The sequence below is a fragment of the Lagenorhynchus albirostris genome, chromosome 1 (assembly GCF_949774975.1).
Source record: "Lagenorhynchus albirostris chromosome 1, mLagAlb1.1, whole genome shotgun sequence".
NCBI classification, from domain to species: domain Eukaryota; kingdom Metazoa; phylum Chordata; class Mammalia; order Artiodactyla; family Delphinidae; genus Lagenorhynchus; species Lagenorhynchus albirostris.
Window position 1 is genome coordinate 74,678,297 of NC_083095.1, and position 21,855 is coordinate 74,700,151.

General features: G+C 48.8%; 2 protein-coding genes across 5 annotated transcripts in view; one reads left to right on the forward strand and one right to left on the reverse strand.

Annotated features, from left to right (window-relative positions):
- SLC7A7 (solute carrier family 7 member 7) overlaps nt 1-21,855 on the forward strand; it is a 53,221-nt gene that overhangs the window by 8,714 nt on the left and 22,652 nt on the right. The window contains exons 4-5 of the mRNA XM_060145992.1: nt 11,304-11,460; nt 15,882-16,424. Of these exons, the coding sequence (XP_060001975.1) occupies nt 11,304-11,460; nt 15,882-16,424 (700 nt within the window). The remainder of the gene's footprint in view (nt 1-11,303; nt 11,461-15,881; nt 16,425-21,855) is intronic.
- On the reverse strand, nt 1,409-4,638 carry MRPL52 (mitochondrial ribosomal protein L52). 4 transcript variants are annotated; one of them, XM_060168171.1, is made up of 5 exons: nt 4,590-4,638; nt 4,427-4,487; nt 4,283-4,350; nt 1,947-2,011; nt 1,409-1,578 (listed from the first exon to the last, which is right to left on the reverse strand). In XM_060168171.1, exons 1-5 carry the CDS (start codon nt 4,615-4,617, stop codon nt 1,426-1,428), a joined length of 375 nt encoding a protein of 124 aa, XP_060024154.1. In that variant the 5' UTR covers nt 4,618-4,638; the 3' UTR covers nt 1,409-1,425. The 4 variants fall into 4 exon arrangements, with proteins under 4 accessions (XP_060024154.1, XP_060024162.1, XP_060024171.1 ...); XM_060168179.1 differs by having other exon boundaries at nt 4,427-4,484; nt 4,590-4,627; XM_060168199.1 differs by having other exon boundaries at nt 1,469-1,578; nt 1,940-2,011; nt 4,427-4,484; nt 4,590-4,627.

Consider the following 21,855-nt stretch of genomic DNA (forward strand, 5'->3'; position numbering starts at 1 on the left):
CACCACACTGGATCTGGGGGTCCTGTCCCTGGAGGAAGACGAATGCGCCCCCTTTTTTATTGTCCTTTGCAATCTGCTGCCCCTTGAACTAAAACTGGATGGGGAGGAAAGGAGTGCAAGGCCATGAAACGCGGGGAAAGGCAAATCAAATTTGGTGAAACTGCAGAAAAGAGAGAATGGGAGTCAGGCCTACGGGGGTTTAGTTCCCGCTCTATACCGGAAAAGGAGATAATCCCTGAAAGAGTATAATCTCCTCCTTCAGGGGCTGACCAGACTCTGAGAACAAAAGGTGGAGGTATGAAGGGAAGGGGGAGGGCAGGCTAGAGCTGATGGTGGGAAAGGGAGACAGATAAGAGGTTGAGGGCTAGATCTGGAAAAGCAACACAACAGAGGCAGGAAAAGTGTGGGACACAGAAAACCCAACCATCAGCGAAATCTAAGATCCAGGAACTGCACTGGTCAGCGAAGAGAGGAAGGAGGTTGGGGGGGGGGGTGGAGAAGAAGGGAGGGAAAGAAAGCAAGGGAAGGAATAAAGGAGGCTGGACAGAAATTATGTCAGGTAGGAAGTTCCAGAAATCCTAGAGATAAAAGAACTGTCACATTATTTGTGGCAGGAGAATGGAAGAAAAGCCCAGTGCTCGTTATTTTAATGGGAGCAAAGGTCCTTTTGCCCTCAGAATCCATGGGAGGAGCCATGATCAATAAAATGAAAGGTTTCCCTGGGGCCTGTGCAGCTAAAGTATATGGTGGCTATTAGGTACCTATTCCACAGTCACTGTTTGGGGGCTGAGCACCGCAGGGCTCCCCTGCACAAGTGGGGGTTGGGAAGTACAGGCCTCTCTCCAACCAACCTCTGCAATTCAGTCAGAACCACAGAAACCTCAGGATCCCACTCTTCAGCAGAACATGCAACACCCAAGTCTGCTGTTCCCGTGTCAGCCTTCCCAGTGGGAATATCCTCTAGGGCCATGTATCTGAAGTTTACAAGAACTGATACCAGTTGCTTGCCAAAAAGTGGATCTCAGCTGGAAAGCCTTTTTCATCAAAACATTTATTAATGCGTAACTGCATGAGGCCTGAATTCTGTATGGACTGTTAAAAGCTTTAGTGTGTGGCTAAAGCCAGAGAAACTGTTGCCCTCTTTTTTCATGTTTGCAGAGCAGCAAAGTTGGGCCAGTCCTATGGCCTGCAAAAGAGGGGGTCAATACCCCCGAGCAAAATTCTGCTGAACCGGAATGGAGCTGTGGTGAGGGCACTGTGCCAACACTTCCAGGCAGTGATCTTACAGCCTGTTCTTCCTGGTGTCCATCCTCTTTTGCCCTGAAGACAGATGGGGAACATAAAGACTTTCTTCTGGCTGGGATGACACATCTAGGTAATAGAAAAGAAAGCCAGAGCCAGGCCGGGGGAGACAGGAGTTGCTTTTTATTGACTTGGTCGTGGGTTCTGCAGTAGAGCCCCTTTGGGTTTAAGAGCATTCTGCTGCTTCCTTTCTTCTTCCTGCAACTTCTCTTGCTGCCTGAGCTGCCATGCCTGTAATCCAGCATCCATTTCCTGTGACAGCAGTACAACTCGTCTCTGAAACAGACAGGAAAACAGTGTGGATAACATCTGGGGCTTGAGCTCCGCACCATATATCCTTTCATTCACAGATCAAAGTCAGAGGTTTCAGCTGGAAAATGACACCCCTGACTGGGGAAGGGGTGGAACCAGGTCCTGGGCTGGGAAGCAGGAGGAAGGCAGCAAAATGGGTGTCTACTATTGGTTCCTGCCCTAGGAGTGACCCACTCTACCCTCCCTTCTCCCGGTACTGTTAAAACCTTTGGCGGATAAAACCTCGGAGTGAGGGGTACGTGTTAGCTTAGGTGCCAACTAAAGACAAATTACAATTTAACATTTCTCCCCGATTACACACAGTTTGCTCTGTGTGGGCTCTGGCCACTCACTGCAAACTTTTCCCTTTGAGCTTTTCTTCGAAGCTGGCCTTTCATTGGAGGAGCAGGGCGGCCATCTGCAGATAGAAGTGAGAGAAAAGGCGAGTGTTAGAGATGGCCTGCAGGACCCTGGGAAAGCGGCTGTGATAGGAAAGAGGGAAGAACAAATCTTGAGCTCCTCTTTTCCATTTCACACCCACTGTAGCTTAATTCCCCTAGAACACTTCCCTCAATGGTGAGGTATGCCAGAACCACCAAGAATAAGCTCCTAGGCATGTTCCTACTCTATTTTACTTACCCCTCCCTCATTAGCCTAGAATTCGAGGTCCTTTGCAATGCTGAATCTCCTGTTTTATCTTCAGAAACCCTCCACTCAAGCAATCTGATTACTGTTCTACTTACCAGTGAGTCCTTGCTGAGTTCCCTCTCACTCTATAATGAAACACCCTCTTTTCCTTTCCTTCCAGCCAAATTCTCATTCTTAGGCCCACCTCAAGCTGTACTTGTCCCAGAAATCCTTCTCTAACCTCTTCAACTCTGTCAGCTCTCTCTTCTGAAAGAAATGCATCTCCATCATTTAATATTCATCTCTCTGTTTGGGGACATTTATTGTACTACTGATTGGTTTTAGCCTTATTTAGCCACCTCAAATCCTTCTGGAAAGGGGCAGAGCACTGAAATATTATTACTTAATTTTTAAAATGTCCATGCTTTGTTTTCCAGCTAGACTTTTAAGTTCCTTGGGATTACAGACTGTATCCCTTACTTTCACTGTAGTATAGTGTAGGCCCATAATAAAAATCTTATATCTGCTGACTTGCTGAAAAAATGCAGTATCTGATCTCAAGTAGTTTATAACAGAGATTAAAAGGATACTTGCTTTCTACAAAGAAAGAAAGAAACAGTGAAAACTCTGTCCAAAAGTTTGAAGGCAAGACAAATAAGAGATAATATTCATCAGGAAAGGGAACCAATACTGTGTATATCAGGTGCTTTATACTGGTTGTTTCATTTTATCCTTCCAAGAACCATCTGAGATAGGTATTCTTCTTTTACATTTGTGGAAACTGAGAGATACCATTAAGTAACTTGCTAACCACAAAGTTAGCAAGTAGAGTAGCCTGGATTAAGAATCAATTCCACGGGCTTCTCTGGTGGCACAGTGGTTAAGAATCCGCCTGCCAATGCAGGGGACGGGGGACCAATCCCTGGTCCGGGAAGATCCCACATGCCACGGAGCGACTAAGCCCGTGCGTCACAACTACTGAGCCTGCACTCTAAAGCCTGTGAGCCACAACTACTGAGCACGTGTGCCACAACTACTGAAGCCCACGCGCCTAGAGCCCGTGCTCCCAACAAGAGAAGCCACCACGACAAGAAGCCCGTTCACCGTAACGAAGAGTAGCCCCTGCTCGCAATAACTAAAGAAAGCCCGCGTGGAGCAGCGAAGACCCAACGCAGCCAAAAATAAATAAGTAAAAATAAAATAAATTAAAAAAAAATTCAATTCTAGAGTCTTCCCAGTATTCCATACTACTTCAAGGAGCTCCTAGGCATCGTACAGTAAATAACAAGTAGGGAAAAAATCTTCACCATCCTCCTCAGCCACCAAATATCTGATTAAGAAGGTTCATACTCCTGTAGAATCCAATACTCAGGTTGCTGTGCTGTTGAAGGGGCCCTGGCCTCCGCCCAGTTCTAGTCCTGGCTTTGCTACTATCTAGCTGTGCGCTCCCGAGCAATTTACTTCTGTAGGCCTCAATTTTACCACCTGTGAACTGGAGCCCCAAGGCAGTGGGGAGTGGCTTCAACTTTTCTAAGGTTCTTCCTTTCTAGGGCGTTTTGTTTTGTTTTGTTTTAAGGTAAAGGAAGAAACTTTTCTGAAGAGAGCCCGTCATCCTCTGTCCTCGCTCTTTCTAAGCCTCTCTCTGAGACGCTCGTTTAGGCAGCCTCTCAAAGAGCTCTACCTGCACTTGGTAACAAATTCTCAACAATGTACTCACCACACAGAAGGGCGGTTCCTCGTAACTTTAAAAAAACCACGTCCCTCTTAGACACATAAAGTCTTGTCCCTCCCGCGGGATGCCCCACATCAGAGTTAGCTTCTGCTTATCCCCACAAACCAAGAAGATCCTGTCTAGCTTTACTTTCCATAGGCGTAGTTTGTAGTTTAATTTATAAAATAAACAATAGGATTTCTTCCCCCCAACTCCAAATACAAAGTTCAATACGTTGTCCGCTCAGACACAACCCGCACCTTGACACTCCCCCCAACTCCCCTCCGACCACGGGCGTTCCCTCTGGGTGAAAATCTCCGAAGTAGAGTTAACGGTCAGATCAGCGCTCACCCGCGTAAGACCAGTCTGGGAGCTCCGTAAGGGGCCCGTAGTCGGAGGGGTTGGCGGCAAGGCCCTGCCTGGGTGGAGAAAAACAGTTCCGTGAGGACTCAGCCCAGCTTCTGGCCCCTCAGTTCCCCCCAGACCGGCACTCACTGGAGTCGCCACTGACTGCCCGCCCGAGCCGCGGCGCCGCAGTGCAGCCTCCGGACACCTGCTGGGAAAACGGCAGAGTTGGGAAAGAGGCCGTGCAGCCAGCCTAGGAGTCCCGGGGCTGCCTCCACGAACCCCTGAGCCCCCGGACCCTACACCCGCTTACTAGACAGCAGTAAACGCAAAGCAGCCATGCCGAAGCGCCGAACCGGAAGTGGGCGTGACCTCGTGGCCACGCCCGACGCTGCGCGGGAAGCCGGGAGTCGCCATCTTGAATCTGGTTTTCAATCAAGGGCCGCGCCATCTTGGCTCATCGTACGGAAAAGAGGGACAAAACTGCTTCCAGGGATTTTTGGGTGTGAACGGTCGTTCAGCGTATGCATTCTCAGTGGTGGTTACAACCGTGCGCAAGTCGCCTGCGCCCAGACTAAACCGTTCCGAACTGTTTCCCCCCACCCCCCCCCAATTGCCCAGCAGTGGTCTCTAGTCCTTTGAAATTTATTCTTTTATATCAGTTGAGTAACATCCACGTGACCGCATTCTGTCTTCTGGCATCACTGTAACATATTTCCTCCAGCCTAAGAGTCAAATTTAGAGTGAATCAGAAAATTTGGGTTTCAGTTCTCATTTATCAAACGAAATTGAAGAACTTGTATGTGATAAGCACTGTATTCGGTGTCGAGAGCAGAGCAGACGTCCCTATTCAGAGCTCCTAGTCTAGAGAGAGATGAAGATAAATAATCATACACATTACTGTAATATTACAGCTGAGATGAATGCTGGGAAGGGAAGTAGGTGCTGCTTGTGAGCATATGATGGGAACGATCTGGAGTAGGCTGTCTAATAAGGCTTTTTTGAGGAAGAGGTATTGGAGCTAACATCTGATTCCATTTTTATAAGAGCTACCACCACACACTGTATAATATAATCCTCGCAAAAACCTTGTGAGGTAGGTAGTAGTAAGTGGCAAACCCAGATCCGTGGCTTCTTCCCTCTTTCTTTTATCACTCACAGACATACTTTTATTGTGCTTTGCAGGTATTGCATTTTTTACAAATTAAAGGTTTGTGGCAACCTTGCATAGAGCAAGTCTATCAGTGCCAGATTTTCAAACAGCATTTGTTCTCTTTGTGCCTTTGTGTCACATTTTGGTAATGCTTGAAATATTTCAAGCTTTGGCATTATTATTTGTTATGGTGATCTGTGATCAGTGATTTTCGATGTTGCTATTGTAATTGTTTTGGCATTTTTTTAGCAATAAGATATTTTTCGAATAAGGTATGTACTTTTGTTTTTAGACATAATGCTATTGCACACTTTTAATAGACTATAATATAGTGTAAACATAATTTTACATGTACTGGGAAACTAAAAAATTCCTGTGACTCACTTTATTGTGATATTTGCTTTATTATGGTGGTTAGCTCCGAGGTATGCCTTACTTGCCCTTGGGGAAGTCATTTATCCCTAATTTCTTCATTGAAGAAAAAGCTTAAAATAGATCACATTTATGAAAACATTTTAAGAACGATAAGGTAAGTGAAAGTGCCTTATAAATGGTGAAGCTCCTACAAAAGTGGCCATTACTCTTGTGCTAGGCTATAGACACTTAAACACATGCTGACTGGGGGAACCTGAGGGAGTGGTGTAATGGCCTATCTGGAAGTTTATCGTTTCCTTCTGCAAGACTGGGAAGTTTTTCCACAGGAGGTGGCTCTGAACTGTGCTTTGAAAGAGGGGAAGGGTGGGTCCTAGTTTAAGAAGTAAAAGCAGCTGTTTTGATAACAATAAGAATGGTATAGGGGAGGGCTGAACTAGAAGAAGGGATGGGAATAAAAGAACCTTGGCTGTAAGCCAACGGATGGACCCAAAAAACTAAGCAAGGGAAGTAAGACAATAGAGTACCATTACCATTTTACATTTGTACACTTAATTTTCAGTTATCAAAACACTTCTGTATAAATGATACAAAACACTTCTTTATAAATTTTCATAATAAACCCATAAAATAGATAAGACAGACCAGGAAGCAATCACTGTAGAGATAGCTTGTAATTTTCAGAGATCAGGAAATTGAACCAAAATGTGGCTGTGGATTTATTGTTTTACAGTTGCAATAATGACTGAGTAACACCTTTCCCAGGCTAGACTCCATGTGCCTTTGGCTGCTTCTGAGATAGACAGCTGAGGCAGACAGCACTGCAATCCCATTACATAATTTACAGTTGGAGAATCACGCGGTAGGAGCCAAGGGCTGGAAAAATAACGTCGGTGTCAATATTCAAGATTCGTAGGAAAGATGAAAGGCTGGCACTACTATCAACACTATATAAAGGAGTTGAACCAGCAACACTCCTCTATCTTTTAGTAGCTCACACACTATGGGTGCAAAATCATGAAAAAGGCCACATGCATTAAGGGGAACAAATAATGTGGACAATATTAACTCCACATGCAGAACTGAACACATGCACTAATTTAATAGCCGTGGGAGTCAAGGAGCCAGAGCTGGAGGACTTTGGGGCAGATGGGAATCTTGATCTGTAAAACTGGGAAAACTGGGAGGGGAAAGGTCTTTGGAAGGAAGGTGAGTTCAGCCTTTGATGTGGTTAGAGTGATGTGGCAGGGGGGACAATCCATGGATTGGAAATCCATGGGTTGGAAATACGGGTTAGGATTTTGAGAGGGAGAGAGAAAGAGAACTCTAGTGCTGACAGCTAACATCATCAGCATTCTCAGGGACCTCATGGAACACTGTTGCAGGGGAGTGGGTCTGGCACTAGGACAGCACTCTTCAATGACTTCATCAGACTCTAAACCACAGGAAAGCGGTTTCATCATCCCCTAACTGAATGTCTTTCAGCCTCTGGACTTCATCTGGCAAAGGCTAGAGTTAACAATGGTGGGAAGCATCCGGAATCTGAGCTTCATGTCTTTCCTCTGTTACTTAAACTCCTTTGCCTCTCCAGGGCATCACAGCCTGCATTTGGCTTTAACACATTGTTGTCCATTCATGTTTTCATCCAACATGTTTATTCAAATATCCTTCTGTCAGGTCTGTATACAGTAATTTTTGTACAAGTACACTGGGCTAGTTGGTGCTTTTTAAACTGTTGTGATGAATAATGATGATGTTGGAGAAAGAACATTAAGTGAAGGTGACTCTGGGTAGCTAATTCCACCTCATTTTGCAACCTCTTCCCCTTTTTGCATACCGTGACTAAATTCTAAGGTTGAAGAAGAGCGAACTATTTGGGAAGTGTCTTATTTCCTGTTCCTTCATTGGCTTCCTCCTTAGGACGGCTCAAAAAAGATCAAAATCACTGTCACTCCATGCAAGAACTGTGGGAACTGGCAGCTATAAACCACCCACTCACACAATACATTGCTTTGCATATTATTTCCATATTACTTACATAATTTATTGTAACATATTCCTTTTCTTTTCCCATGGCTGTCAAATCTCTGCTCAATCAGTACAGGCTAAATTCTGTGTTAAATGACCCAGCTTCAGGATGGGTAAATTATGACCTCGGGCTACGCTCTTTTTTTCTCGCCTGGTAGCTGGGAAGTCTCTTAAGCTGTGTGCCTTTCCACCAGACTGGTCTTGAAGGTGGGTGGTTCTCTATGAATCTCTGCAGAGTGGCTTTAAAAGATGCCAAAGCTGGACTGTCCATAAAGTCTACTAAAGGAAATTGTATTATTTACAAGTCATCTTTTAGGTTTAATACGTGGTGAAACATTTTCACATCCCTTTCCTTGAATTAGTCCAGCAACTTCCTCTTTTATTGGTCCACTCTGCCACTAAGATTCTTCAGATGAAAGGTGCGGTGGGGACTCCAGCCTCCCGGACACCCTCAGCCCGGACATTTTTGGTTAAGTGCTGCCTCCTGGCGGCGGCCCTAGGGCCCGACACCTTCCCGGCCCGGTGGAGACCACTTTCTTTAATTTGGGATCTTGAAGCTGACGCAACAGCTTCCCCGAGGGGGCGGAGAGTTGAGTCGCCCTTCCGGGAGACCCCTCCCCTGGCTCCAAGCGGGCGCCGCTCCCTCCCCTCCCCCACGGGGCTTGTCGATCCACAGTCCCTCCCGAGTTTCAGCCGAGAGCGTCTCGGGGCTGGAGGCGGGCTTGCCTGGGTTCGGGGCCCTTGCCCAGACCCCCGTCGGGCCCGCCAGCTCGAGCTGGATTGGGAGGGGGGGAAGAGGAAGCTGAGCGTTCCTGGGGCGGAGGACGCGTCTAAGGGTATCCGCGGTCATTTTCATTTCCCAGGGGCAGCGCAGCTGTGCCTGAGCCAGGACAGGGCAGGGGAGCGGCTTGCGGGGCCTCTCGGTTCTCGGACCTTTGCGATCTTCGCCTACACCGACCACAAGCTCTCTCTTCTAGCGCTTCCTGGAGCCCGTGGGGGGGGGGCGGGGACTGCTTGGCCAGGTGGAGGGAACGAAGGAGTCCGGGTGGGGTGGGGTCCTGGTGCCCCAGGGCAGAGCCCGCCTCGGCCGCAGCAGCCAGACCTGGACTTCGGAGGCGACCGAGCCTCCCAGAGGGCCTTTGGGGGCGGGCGGTGGCTGGGTCGAGGTGCGAAGGAGAGATCTTCGGGCCGCAGACACGGAACCGGGGGCCGAGAGAAAGAGGGAAGTAACGGGAAACGGCGGGGACGACGTCAGAGGGCAGGGCCGGGAGAGCTAGGCTGGGAGGGGGGGCAGGGCGGGAGAAACGGGCGAAGGTGAGCTCTGCGCGCGGACGGGGCGGGGGCGGAAGGGGGGTGGGGCGGGGCGAGGAGCGCAGCGGGGGCGGGTCTGGGGAGAGTTCCCGCTGAAGGGCGTGCAGTTCCACTTTTCCTCGAACCCGCTTGCATTTGCTTGGGCCTGAGCGCTTGCCTCCCTCTGCCTTTGCCCCCTCTGCCCTTTCACTCCTTCTTCGCGGACGTCGCACCTTGCGCTCGCCGCACCCAGACCGGCCACCTGAGCCTGGGTGTGGGGCAGAGCAGCCGGGAGCTTCCAAGCCGGGGAAGGCGCGTTAGATGAGGGGCTTTTTGTTTTTGTTTTACCACTGAGGAAGCGGAAAGTCCCTTTCAAATCATTCTAGACCGCCAAGTAAAACTGTGAAAACTATACTCTTTTCCTTTCCTTCAACCCATTACAATCAAAAAGAATAAATACCCTCCCCCCTCAAAACTCGTCGATTAGGAGCCAGAGCAGCTGCAGCATAGGTGGGCCTGAAGGGCAAGTTCAGGACATTCCCGGAGCCCAACTGGGAAATCAGTCTAGGAGGAAGGGCATTGTTCATTCATTTATGCTTCCAGCAAACATTCGTTTGTCTGCACGGGCCCTGCGCTGGGGATGCCAGCGAGTAAAGCTCTGGTGGTGCTGCATGCTAGTGGGGGAGGTGACAGCAAACAAACAAACTCCAGGTGATAGTGGGTGCCTTTGAAGAAAAGTCCGGCCGGTGAAGCGGATGGAGATTGGCAAAGGGAAGAAGTTACTCCTTCCGAGACTCCTCAGGGAAGGTCTCTGATTAGAGTGGTGTTTAAGTACAGACCTGAATGGAGTGAGTGAGGGAATGAACAGTAACATGGAGAATGTTCCAGGCAGAAGGAACAGCCATTGCAGAAGCCCTGAGGTGGCAGGGAGCATGCTTGTGTGGCAACAGCAAGGAGACCAGTGTGGCTGCAGTGAGGGAGAGGGAACAGGGGCCAGTGCCAAGAGGGGCAGCTTTAGGGCTGTCTTCCTAGGAACTTCCCTCATTTACAACTTGGATTTGAGCCCAGAGTGGGATTAAGGGGCAGGCCAGCTGGGCAAGCAGCCTGGGTCTAAAAGGGCGCTAAATTATCCTTAGGGTAATTCAGACGTTTGGAGCCAATGAGCTCGGACTTCTGTCTCTTGGTGAACTGTAAGTTGGCTCCCCTCCACTGACAGAATCCTTGACGACTGCTCACCTAGACCACCTGTTTCTAGAATAATTCTGCAACACGCAGGTACAGGTACAAGTTGCAGGGTTAGACCAGCCAACTGATAGTTGCCTAGAGGCAGTGATCACAGCTGGAATTCTGAAAATGTGCTATGCGCTGTGACGTGCCACTCCCTGAGATTTATGCCATTGTCTACATTCAGAATGGTTTGATATGCCTACCAAGAAACTGTCTGCTTCAGAAAACTGCATGTAATGAATTCATGCATTAAGCTCTAATTTTGAAGAGAAAGAATGAGGCTTCCAGTTTTTATTCCAAGAAAATCGGTATTCTCCCACTTCTGCTACATAAACATTCAACAGATATTTAAATAATGCTGGTTTGAGGGGGTGCCAACTCCCTGGCTTGCCCAGGGTGCCAGGGCTTGCTCTGGTCCACTTGGCCGGCTCTTACCTGGCAACACTTGCATCACGTGAACCACCTGGGGACCTGATATGTGAGCGGGCTTGCTTAGTGTTTGGGTGTGTGCGTGGCTATAACCCCACAACTGGCCTTCCTTGGTATGCATGGCTTACATAGGGGCTGAAATGGCAGTGAGGCTCTTGAGATGGGACCACAGAGTTCCAACGCCCTAACCATGGATCCTATGCCCTCCACAGGGCCAAGGATAGTATGTGAGTGGGAGATGAGTAGGGAATGGAATGAGCGGGGAGGGGAGTTGTAAAGGGCATCAGGAGAGCACCTAGGTCCTAGGTCACTGGGAAAACTCAAGACCTCAGTAAATGCAGGACAAGCAGGAAGTTCAGGGGCTGAGGTAGAGGGGAGGAGGAGCTGAGGCTCCGAGTGGAGAAGGTGCCTGGAGGCAGGCAGGCGTTGAGGTCCTCTGGGTCTGAACAGGCTGTCCCAGCTCCAACCCGTTCCCTGGCCCCTCCCTGCTGCCGGCCAGAGTCACACATGTGTTTTCCTGTTTTCCAGATCGGTCCCCGGAGTCACACTCTGCCTTTTCTGCTCTTCAGAGTCAACAGCTGCTGGAGCTCGAGCCTTACCCCGGGTTCCCTTTCCCAGCACCTGCCCCTCCTCCCGAGTGCTGGTACCTCCTCCTCCTCGCACCTGCCCGAAGATCTCAGGACAGGTAAGAGATGGGAGAGGAGGGACGATGGGCGAGAGGGGAAGTGTCAGAGGAGGATGGAGTGAGTCCTGAGAACTGGCTGGACCGGAGACCCGTGAGCCTCTTATTTTCCCAGCCCCAGCCCTCCCCATGCAGAGCCCTCTGCCCAGAGACTTCAGCGCTGCATTCGTGGAGGCCCTGGCCACAGAAGTAAACACTTTCTTTCTTGCTGCAATTTAAAAAAAAATTTTTTTAAAGGGACTGTCATAGCTACAGTGGAATATAGAAAAACAAATGGAGAATGGGGGAGGGAGTAACTGAGCTCCCAGCTTGGGGAGATGGGGGAATCCATCTGGAGCAGAGTGTGTCTGTTTTCTGTTCCTGATATTCGGGGAGGCAGCACAGCCCAGTGAGAGCTAGGAAGGCAGGATGCGGGTGTCTGGGGGAGAAAGTGTCTTTTCACCTTAGCTCCCTGAGCTTGACCGAGGAACCAAGACGCTGAACGGTATGCTGGTCCCTGGAGGAAGCGTGTTTTGGTTTTGCCATATTCACAGGTGGGGTCAGGGTGCGGGGCTTCCCTGCCTGCTGGGGCCCTGCTCCCTGTGTTCCCTGAACCCCTGAATCTGAAACTTCTCCTGTAGGATGAGTGTGTTGTCCAGTAATCTCCACTAGGTCCTCAGAGGGGTATGCACTTCAGACAGGAAGGAGACGGGGTGCTGCGTATCTGGAACTCTGTTATCTCCTGGGATTCCAGGCTCTGCAAGTTTCTCTTGTAAAGCCTGGGGTGGGAGAGCACTTCAGGACAGGTCCTGCTGGTTCCAGGCTGCCTGAATGGTGGAGGCATGACCCTGAGAGCTGGGGTCTCAGGAAGGAATGCGAGCCGCCAAGGATGGTACCTTCCTGCCCACGGAGCTAGTGCTGGGCCGTGGTTGAGAAAAGAGGGGGCATCTTTTCTCTGAAGTCAGCCTCCTCCGTCCAGTTTGAGTGGGTCTACTAAGGAGTAGGCTAGGAAAGGGATTCCATTCATATAGATAAGCACTTCCTGGTGAGACCACTAGGGTGTGCTGTTTGCTGGAGTGTGGATTTCACCCCAGTGGGTTTTTGTCTCAAGATTCCACGATGAGGATTTAACCTTTCAGATACCACCAGCCAGAAAATAAACCCTGCACACGTCTCTCCCTACTTAACCTTACAGTTTCCCCTTCATTTGTCGCCCCTTCACTCCTTTTCCCTATGCCCCATTAGGACACATGCTCACCCTTGGTGCCAGGGAATTTGATCTTAAAAGGCCTAGCGTGATGATGTGTTTCCGTGTGTTTTTGTTTGCTTTAGAAGTGGGCACCCTAGCAATATAGCAGCACTGCCAAGAGGACTTGTAATCGTTTCTCGTTCCTGCAAAGGGATGAGAAAGGGGAGGAGCAGCCAGGAAGGAGATGGATGGGCTTTGTTGGAGCCTTTAGCCTAGACTTTATTTTATTTTATTTTAAATTTATTTATTTTATTTATTACTTATTTTTGGCTGTGTTGGGTCTTCATTGCTGCGCGCGAGCTTCCTCTAGTTGCGGTGAACGAGGGCTACTCTTCGTTGCGGTGTGTTGGCTTCAGTAGTTGTGGCTCGCTGGCTCCAGAGCGTGGGCTTGGTAGTTGTGGCGCACGGGCTTAGTTGCTCCGCGGCACGTGCGGGTCTTCCCGGACCTGGGCTCGAACCTTTGTCCCCTGCACTGGCAGGCGGATTCTTAACCACTGCGCCCTAGCCTAGACTTTAGACTGAAGGACAGCAGAGACTTTCTTTTAATCTAATCACATCCTCCCCCAGGTAGTTCATTAGAGAGCCATCTAAAGGGCTTTCCTGCCTTAGAGGAGGGCTAGAGACTGGGCAGGTCAGAGCGGGTGGGGAGGTTGGAGAGAGAGCACAGAGCTTGGGCTTTGTTGGCTAACCTACCTGCCTCCCTTGCTATGGCATCTTGGCATGTGACTTACTTAGTGTCTGCCTTAAGGGGCTGCTGGGGGGATTAAATGAGATAAGACATGTAGGTGTTTAGCAATATGTCTGGCTTGGTTAAGTGCTCAATAAATGAGTTACTATTATTATAGGAACGTTTAAGTGGGAGCTGGGAGAAAAGGACAGTCTTCTGGATGGATTTCAGAAGTTTTTGTGAGAGTGGCTTGGGAGATATGATCTCTGGGAAGGCTAACATCGGGGTCCCCCTCCTGGGTGAAAAAAAAAAGTTTAAGGGACGAGAAGGGGAGGTTGTAGGGTAAAGATAAGCACCCCCCTTACCCCAGGGCTTTTTAGATCTTTGTTCTCTGGTAGTTGAATAACCAAAGGGGGTTTGAAAGGGCACGAGAAGGAACAGAAAGACAGTTGGATTTCAGAATAAGTAGGGTGTATTTCTGTTGGTAAAGGAGACCCAGGATACCGGAGTTAAGTAGACTCTAAAAACAGAATATATGCTTTCCCCAAATTGCTCAACTTCCTCTGTCTGTTCTGGGCCTGTCCAGTATAGCTCAGTGAAAACTTATTTACCCATAGTTTTAGGAAATTAGAGTAAACTTGTATTTGGGGAAGGTGTTTATAGGAATTTATGCTTAGCCCATAGATCCTGGTATGTTTTCTTAAGGATGAAAGGGCCTGTGAGTTGGGCATGGATGCAGCCAGAGGTTTCAGTCTCATTTCTTGACCTTGTTTCCTCGGAAGCAGCTTGAGGATCAGCCTTGGGGTCATGACGCAAGTTTCGGGCGGCCACCTCTCACTCTGTGTGGGGAAGTGTGCAGAGTTCTCTTAGGACGCCCGATCACGAGTTGGACTGTACTTACACTTCCTCTAATCTGCATGTGAACAAGCCTCTGTGGCACAATGTGCAACCTTCCTGCCTTTCTTGTTCAGGGTGAGAGAGAAGTGGGGCTAAGCCAGGGCCTGGAGAGAGAGAGGGCTGTGCATTCTTTCTCAGCCGCAGCCCTGTCCTCAGCTACTTTGCTTGGGGACAGCTTCCCCAGGGCTGCAGAAACTGCACCCACCCAGCTGACTGTCAATCCTTTCTTCTGGGCCCCTGGTCCTGGAGCAGAGCTGACAAAGGAGATTTCTGAGAGAGGGCGTTCTTATCACAGAAAGTGCTGAGCCAAGAGCTCCTAGCCTGCCCCTTGCAGACGGGAAGGGCCAGTGAACCTTGGACCCAGACAGTTGCTTAACACCCCTCTCCCCCTCCCTCTGTCCCTCCGCCCTTCTTGACTTCTTGATATGACTTAAATCCATAAGCATTTGCCCGGCCTTTCCTTTTACTACTGGCTGAAGAGCAGGAGTGGTCAGATCACAGCTCCCAGAGGCTGTGTCTCTGTGTGGCCGCTGCCTCGGGGACCTGCTTCCACCCAGGGCCAGGGAGTGAGTGTGCTTCCCACCCTCTCCCTCAGCCCCGCTCATCTTGCCCACTCTCCCTTTGCTGCTCTGCTGTGTCCAGTTGCTTCCTTTCCTGAGTGCCTCTAGCCCTAGGATCTGTCCACTTGCTTGGCCAGCCTGGCCTGACCTCCTCTCATCACCTCCTGCTCCGTGATGCCCAGCATTTGCTACCCCGCTTCAGCTGTTTCCTTGCCTCTGCTTTGGTGCTGTCTCTCCAGCAGCAACCTGCCGGGTGGGGAGTGGTCATCGGCTGCCTCCAGTCATCTCTAGGTTGGGCTGCACGTTTGGATCACTGATCTCTCATCCATACTTTTTTTTGGGTGATGCAACTATGCAGGGATTTCATGGCCAGAGACCTACAACATGAGGGGCTGGGAATGGTATTTGGGAAAGGAAAAGCACGGAGCAGAGGAGGCCTGTCTTCTTTCTGGGTGGGGCTGGGCTGGTTGGGCTTTGCTGGGGCTGAAGAGTTCAGCTGAGGGTTGTTAAGGGCTACTCCCTGAACAGGTGGATAGTTGTGAGTTTCCGACAAGAGCTCTCTGAAGCCTTTGCCAGAGCCAGGGTCCTTGGGGGGAAAGGGCAGTGTTGTGAGGAGAACCCACAGACTAGCTGCTTGCAAGGTTGGCTCCCAAGGTTGCATCTCATCACAGGTGACAGGTGAGACTGAAATTGGAGGGAAGACAGACTTTTTTTTGGGTAAGGCTGAAAAGCACAGGCTCAAATCATTATGGTTACACGTGGGAGCTGCCAAATTGTTCGTCTTCCCGTCTCCAATGAGCTCAGATAGAACCGGGATTTAGTTTTCTATCTTGTAAATCAGGTGGGCAGTGCTAGTCTGATGATGAGAAACATGCTTTCTCTCTGGAGAATGAGTGCCATCCTTTAAAGACTCGAGTTGGTGAGCCAGATGGAGAAGAGGTTCATGGGAGGTGGGACGTGAGAGAGAGGTCTCTGAAATGGTGGGCGTGGGTGGCTTGCCCACTCTGGCCCCTGTGGAGGAGAGTTCTCTGTAATTGCCAACCTGCTATATATCTTCACCTTTCTTCCTTAGAGGGCAATGCCAGAAAGCTGGTGAAGGCTTTCTCCTCCTCCACCATGGTCGACGGTGTTAAGTATGAAGTGGCCTCCCAGCATGAGAGGGACGCCTCCCCTTTGGCAGATGAAGCCAGCCCCAGGTCGGAGCAGGTAAAACTGAAGAAGGAGATCTCGCTGCTGAACGGCGTGTGCCTGATTGTGGGGAACATGATTGGCTCGGGCATCTTTGTCTCCCCCAAAGGCGTGCTCATATACAGTGCCTCCTTTGGCCTCTCCCTGGTCATCTGGGCTGTTGGGGGCCTCTTCTCCGTCTTTGGGGCCCTTTGTTATGCGGAATTGGGCACCACCATTAAGAAATCTGGGGCCAGCTACGCCTACATCCTCGAGGCCTTCGGAGAGCTCCTTGCCTTCATCCGACTCTGGACCTCCCTCCTCATCATCGAGCCCACCAGCCAGGCCATCATTGCCATCACCTTTGCCAACTACATGGTGCAGCCCATCTTCCCGAACTGCTTAGCCCCCTATGCTGCTGGCCGCCTGCTGGCTGCTGCCTGCATCTGTAAGTGGGGCTGGGCAGGAGGGGTGGGGTGGAGCGTGGGGCAGAGGCCAGCACGTGAGTCTGCTTAGTCGGTAAGAAGGAGATGGAAAGGAATGCCTCTGACAGACACTTTTTTGTTGTTGTTAAATTAATGTACGCTAAGTGTGAAAATTCAAACAGCATCAGTGTCCAAGAAAAAAAAAATCCTTTCTCCCAGCTTCCTATGGTAAACATCATTAGCAGTCTCTACCTTTGCTGACATTTTTCTTCTTCTTTCAAGGGATGTAGTTTTGTTTTGTTTTACAAAAATGGGATCATAGTACACATGTAATTCTACAGTTTGGTTTTTTCCCCAGAATTTATCAGTGATGCTCTTTTCGATTTACAGATCTACTTTAAAACAATGCTTCATGTTATTCCATGTTAATTTTAAGGATGTATTGTATGTTTAGCTAATTAGGCCTCTGGTAATGGCCACTTCAGTTGGTTCCAGTTTTTCAGTCTTACAGATAACACTTCAGTGAATATCCTATTGCGTTTGCATGAGTTTTTCTGTGGGCTAGATTCTTTTTTTAAAAAATTTATTTCATTGAAGTTGAGTTGATTTACAATGTTGTGTTAATTTCTATTGTACAGCAAAGTGATTCAGTTATACTTATGTATACATTCTTTTTCATATTCTTTTCCATTATGGTTTATCACAGGATATTGAATATAGTTCCCTGTGCTATATAGTAGGACCTTGCTGTTTAGCCATTGTATGTGTAATAGTTTGCGTCTGCTAATCCCAAACTCCCAGTCCATCCCTCCCCTCCCTGCTCCCCCTTGGCAACCACAAGTCTGTTCTCTATGTCTGTGAGTCTGTTTCTGTTTCATAGATAAGTCATTTGTGTCGTATTTTATTTATTTATTTATTTTCAATTTTTAAAAAATTTTGGCTGCATTGGGTCTTAGTTACAATTTTTAAAAAATTTTGGCTGCATTGGGATCTTCATTGAGGCACGCGGGATCTTTTGTTGCGGTGCGTGGGCTCTTCGTTGCGGCGTGTGGGCTTCTCTCTAGTTGTGGCATGCAGGCTCCAGGGTGCGCGAGCTCTGTAGTTGTGGTGTGCAGGGTCCAGAGTGTGTGGGCTGTGTAGTTTGTGACACATGGGCTCCAGTTGAGGTGCGTGAGCTCAGTAGTTGTGGTGCATGGGCTTAGTTGCCCCACAGCATGTGGGATCTTAGTTCCCTGACCAGGGATCGAACCCACATCCCCTGCATTGCAAGGCGGGTTCTTTACCACTGGACGACCAGGGAAGTCCCTGTGTCATATTTTAGATTCCACATATAAGTGATATCATATCGTATTTGTCTTTCTCTGTCTGACTTCACTTAGTATGATAATCTCTCGGTCCATCCATGTTGCTGCAAAACGCATGATTTTGTTCTTTTTTATGGCTGAGTAATATTCCACCGTATATATGTTATACGTCCTCTTTATCCATTCATCTGTCGATGGACATTTAGGTTGTTTTCATGTCTTGGCTCTTGTAAATAGTGCTGCTATGAACATAGGGGTTCATGTTATCTCTTTGAATTATAGTTTTGTCCAGATATCTGCCCAGGAGTGGGATTGCTGGATGATATGGCAACTCTGTTTTTAGTTTTTTTGAGGAACCTCCATACTGTTTTCCATAGTAGCTGCACCAATTTACCTTCTTTGTGGCCTAGATTCTTAAAACTGTCATTTCAATCTACCTTGCCTTTTTCTCCATCTCATAAATAAAATATTATTTAAATTTGTACGTTCAGCAAAGCCACTTTGGAGGTGCTGAGAGGCTGATCCTCTGCAACCCCTTCCCTCAGCTGCCTCTGTTCTAGAAAAGTGCCCTTGCAGCGTGAGAGACCCTGGGACCTTGGAGACCCCGCCCACCCCTGGCTGTGGAGAAGCTGAGCGGTCCTGTCAGTTTCAGGGGCAGCTGTGGGGGGGACAGGCATTTTGTACCAGGTACAATTGCTTGCTGGATCAACCCTCTCAATCAGCCTCATGTGCTCTTTCCTTTCAGTTTCTCCACTGCCTCATTTTACTCTCAGCTTCCTCTCCAGCCTCCCTCTTTTGACTGTTGTGCAGAAAGCCGGCTGTCCTCTGTAGGCTCCTCCCGTGGTGTTTCGTGTGCCCATGTGTGGGTTCAGACTCATGTCTGTGTGTGGGGCTGTTTGTCATTCTGGCAACGGTCAGGGAGGTACAAAGGCACTGCCCTAGGTTGCAGGAAGGGGGTTTTCCCTTGAGGTCTTAAAGGTGACCTGTAGTTTCTCTGGCATCATTTACCGATGAGCTGGTGGGCTGACTTTCTGATGAAACTAATTTTAGGATCTGTTGGTCTCGGGGTCCCCTCAAACGTGGGCATATACTTACGTATCTTGTGTAGAGTAAGGATTATTCCACTTAAGTAAAATTTCCAAGAGGGCTGCATCCCTTTAAGCACCAGAATTCTATTTTAGCCATCTTGGTTGAAATCTCTTTAAAACCAGTGATATGTCTGCTTGCCCTCATAACTTGAGGTTTTTTTTTTTTTTTTTTTTCTGGTGACTCAGGGTCACCACTGCACATGTCAAAGCTTGTATGACTGAGGCCCCTGGTCTGGGGATGAATGTTTGCTTCCTCAGTGGCCTCAGACAGCTGGCCCGACTTCAGTGCCTCAGGTTTTATTCTTTCATGATTTTGATGTGTGTTGTCTCTGACAGCTATTGTTCCTTGATTCTGGCATTGGGCCTGCCTTCATCAGTCTTTTTAATTTGCTGCTTCTAATTTGGGAATAGAGATGTACTCAAACTCTTGTGCACCCAAGTACGCATACATACACATGTGCACCCTCCTAAGAATACATGCAGAGTAGCCACAGTTACAATTAGTCTAGAGAGCTCCCCAGTTAATAAAAGACAGAGTTTCGTGCTGGATTTATGGCATATATTTGAGACAAGCCTGATAGAATGAAAAGCATACCAGACTTGTGTTTGAGGCTGGGCTCTATAACTGTGTGTAGTGACTGTTACTTCCAGACTCCTGTGAGCATGACATGAGATTCAGTGAAAACCATAAATCATGGCTCAAGTGTAATGTATTAATGATTATGATTAAAATTGCTCTCTCTCGGTTGCTTATAGGACTTTGTTCTATCTCTAATAATCTTCAGAGGGACATAGAGATCTGGAAGAAGGTTCAGAAGGGCAACCGAGATTGTAAGTAAGAATTTAGGGGCATACGATTCATGAGTTTCTTCCTTCAGCTCTTGTTTAATGAGCAACCAGTACAAGTCGGATGCTGAGATATTCTGTCCAGATAGGATCTAGGCAGTAATAGCTCATTCATCTAACTGTAACCCTTCAGGAGGAAACCAAGAAGTAGGGAGAGGAAGAGGCTTACAAGCAGCTGGGAAAGAGGCCCCCTCAGAGCAAGCGAGACGACTTTCCTCTTGTGGGGAGGAGCGCTTAGGACGACAGTGCAGGGACTGTGATGTCTGAACTGAATTTTGAATAGAAACGTAGCCGTCTCCTCAGACACTTCTGACAGAGGGAACTGCGTGTGAAGGTGCAGGGTACAAAAAGGCGCAGAACCGGTTCAAGAATTCCAGGTAGTTGGTATGGCTGGAATGTGGGTAGGAGAGGAATGAGAAGGGAGAGACTGGAAATGTAGTCCCAGGGCCAGCTCCGCAGGGGTTTATATGGTGCCGGAACAGGTTGGACTTTATCGTGAGAGCAGGCAGAAGCTATTGATTTTCAGTGGAGACATGAAATCACATTTGCTTTGAAGAAGAACTCTGGCTTTGTGGAGAGTGTTTTTGGAAAAAAGTGAGAGACAGAAGGTAGGGGCACCAGGTTAGGGAGCTGCAACCTGAAGGGTAGTGACGGCCTGCACTGTGGGCTGTGCCTTTGGAAGGGAGATGAAGGGATGGATGAAGAAATAGTCATGGGCTTCCCTGGTGGCGCAGTGGTTGGGAGTCCGCCTGCCGATACAGGGGACACGGGTTCGTGCCCCAGTCTGGGAAGATCCCACATGCCGTGGAGCGGCTGGGCCCGTGAGCCATGGCTGCTCGGCCTGCGCCTCTGGAGCCTGTGCTCCACAACGGGAGAGGCCACAACAGTGAGAGGCCCGCAAAAAAAAAAAGAAAAGAAATAGTCATAAGGTGGGATTTCTAGGACTTCTGGGTGTGGAGGGCTTCGGAGCTCTCAGAGATGATGCTAAGGATTCAGGCTTGGACAGATGGGGGGTGATGGGCTTGCCTTCTGAAATAGGGAAGGTGGGCTGAGTGATGAGGTAGAGGGTCACCTGAGGCTTCCGCTGGGATGCTCATGTGCCCTTCCAAGAGCTGTGCCTTCCTAGGGTCATCATGACCCAGAGTTGATCATTTTCCCCCAACTGAGTCACACTTACCTAAAAAAGAGGTACATGTTGATGTCAGTCTATTAATGGACATGGTGAGCATACATATGTGATTTCTTTTTTAAAATTATTTTTATTTATTTTTATTTTTTGGCCGCGCCATGCTGCATGTGGGATCTTAGTTCCCCAACCAGGGATCAATCCCGTACCCGCTGCGTTGGAAGTGCGGAGTCTTAACCATTGGACCGCCAGAGAGGTCCCACATGTATGATTTCTAATGAGCAGAAGGCATGTGTTCGCTATCAAGACACCCGCTTCCTAGTACCATAGTCACTGGGGAACCCATCTAGTAATCAGGGAATTCCTTGCAGGGCATGGAGCCAGAACAAAGGAAGAAAGTTTTGACTATTTGAGGAAATAGTCTGAATGCGGTGGGTTCTCTAAAGTATGAGGCTGAAAGGTAGAGCCCTTCTTGCAGGGAACTCATGGTTAGTGGAGAAGAAGGGCAAAAATAGTCAGTGAAACATTGTATATGGTGAGTGCTGGAGGGGGCTTGAGTGCGGCTAATTCAGGAGGTGAGGTCCGCACTTAGTACCCAACACTGAAGGACGGAGAGGAGTCAAGGGGGGGCGGTGAGGAACCCACTCACCACAGCCTACAGAGCCGACGCCATCGGACGCTCTGACACATCTCATTCCTCTCACCCTCACTCTCTCCGCTGCAGCTCCAGGCCTCCCCTTCTTGCTTTTCTTCCAGTTTGCCTGCCACACTCCCGCTTCAGGGGCTTTGTACTTACTGTTCTTTCTGCCGGGAAGGCTTTTTCCCCAGATGCCTTCAGAGCTTATTCCTTTACTCCATTCAAGTCTTTGCACAAATATTGCCTTACCAGAGACCTATCCCATCTAAAATGGTCACTCGCAGTCTCCCAGCCGGTTTTGTTTTTCTCTCTAGACTTCTTACCACCTGACATTAATTCGTTACTTGTTTATTATCTATCTTTGCCTCTAGAGTATCAGCATCATGAAAGTAAGGACTTTGTTTTGCTCACTGCTGAGCCTCTGGCACCTAGAACAGTGCCTGGCGTCCGCTA

What these genes read in the sequence shown, in the direction of transcription:
- MRPL52 (XM_060168171.1), bottom strand. Translation starts at nt 4,617, where the DNA reads ATGGCTGCTTTGCGTTTACTGCTGTCTA. An exon ending in TTTGCGTTTACTGCTGTCTA is followed by an intron (nt 4,488 to 4,589) that starts GTAAGCGGGTGT and finishes CCGTTTTCCCAG; the next exon opens with CAGGTGTCCGGAGGCTGCAC. An exon ending in CTCAAAGGGAAAAGTTTGCA is followed by an intron (nt 1,579 to 1,946) that starts GTGAGTGGCCAG and finishes TGTCTGTTTCAG; the next exon opens with AGACGAGTTGTACTGCTGTC.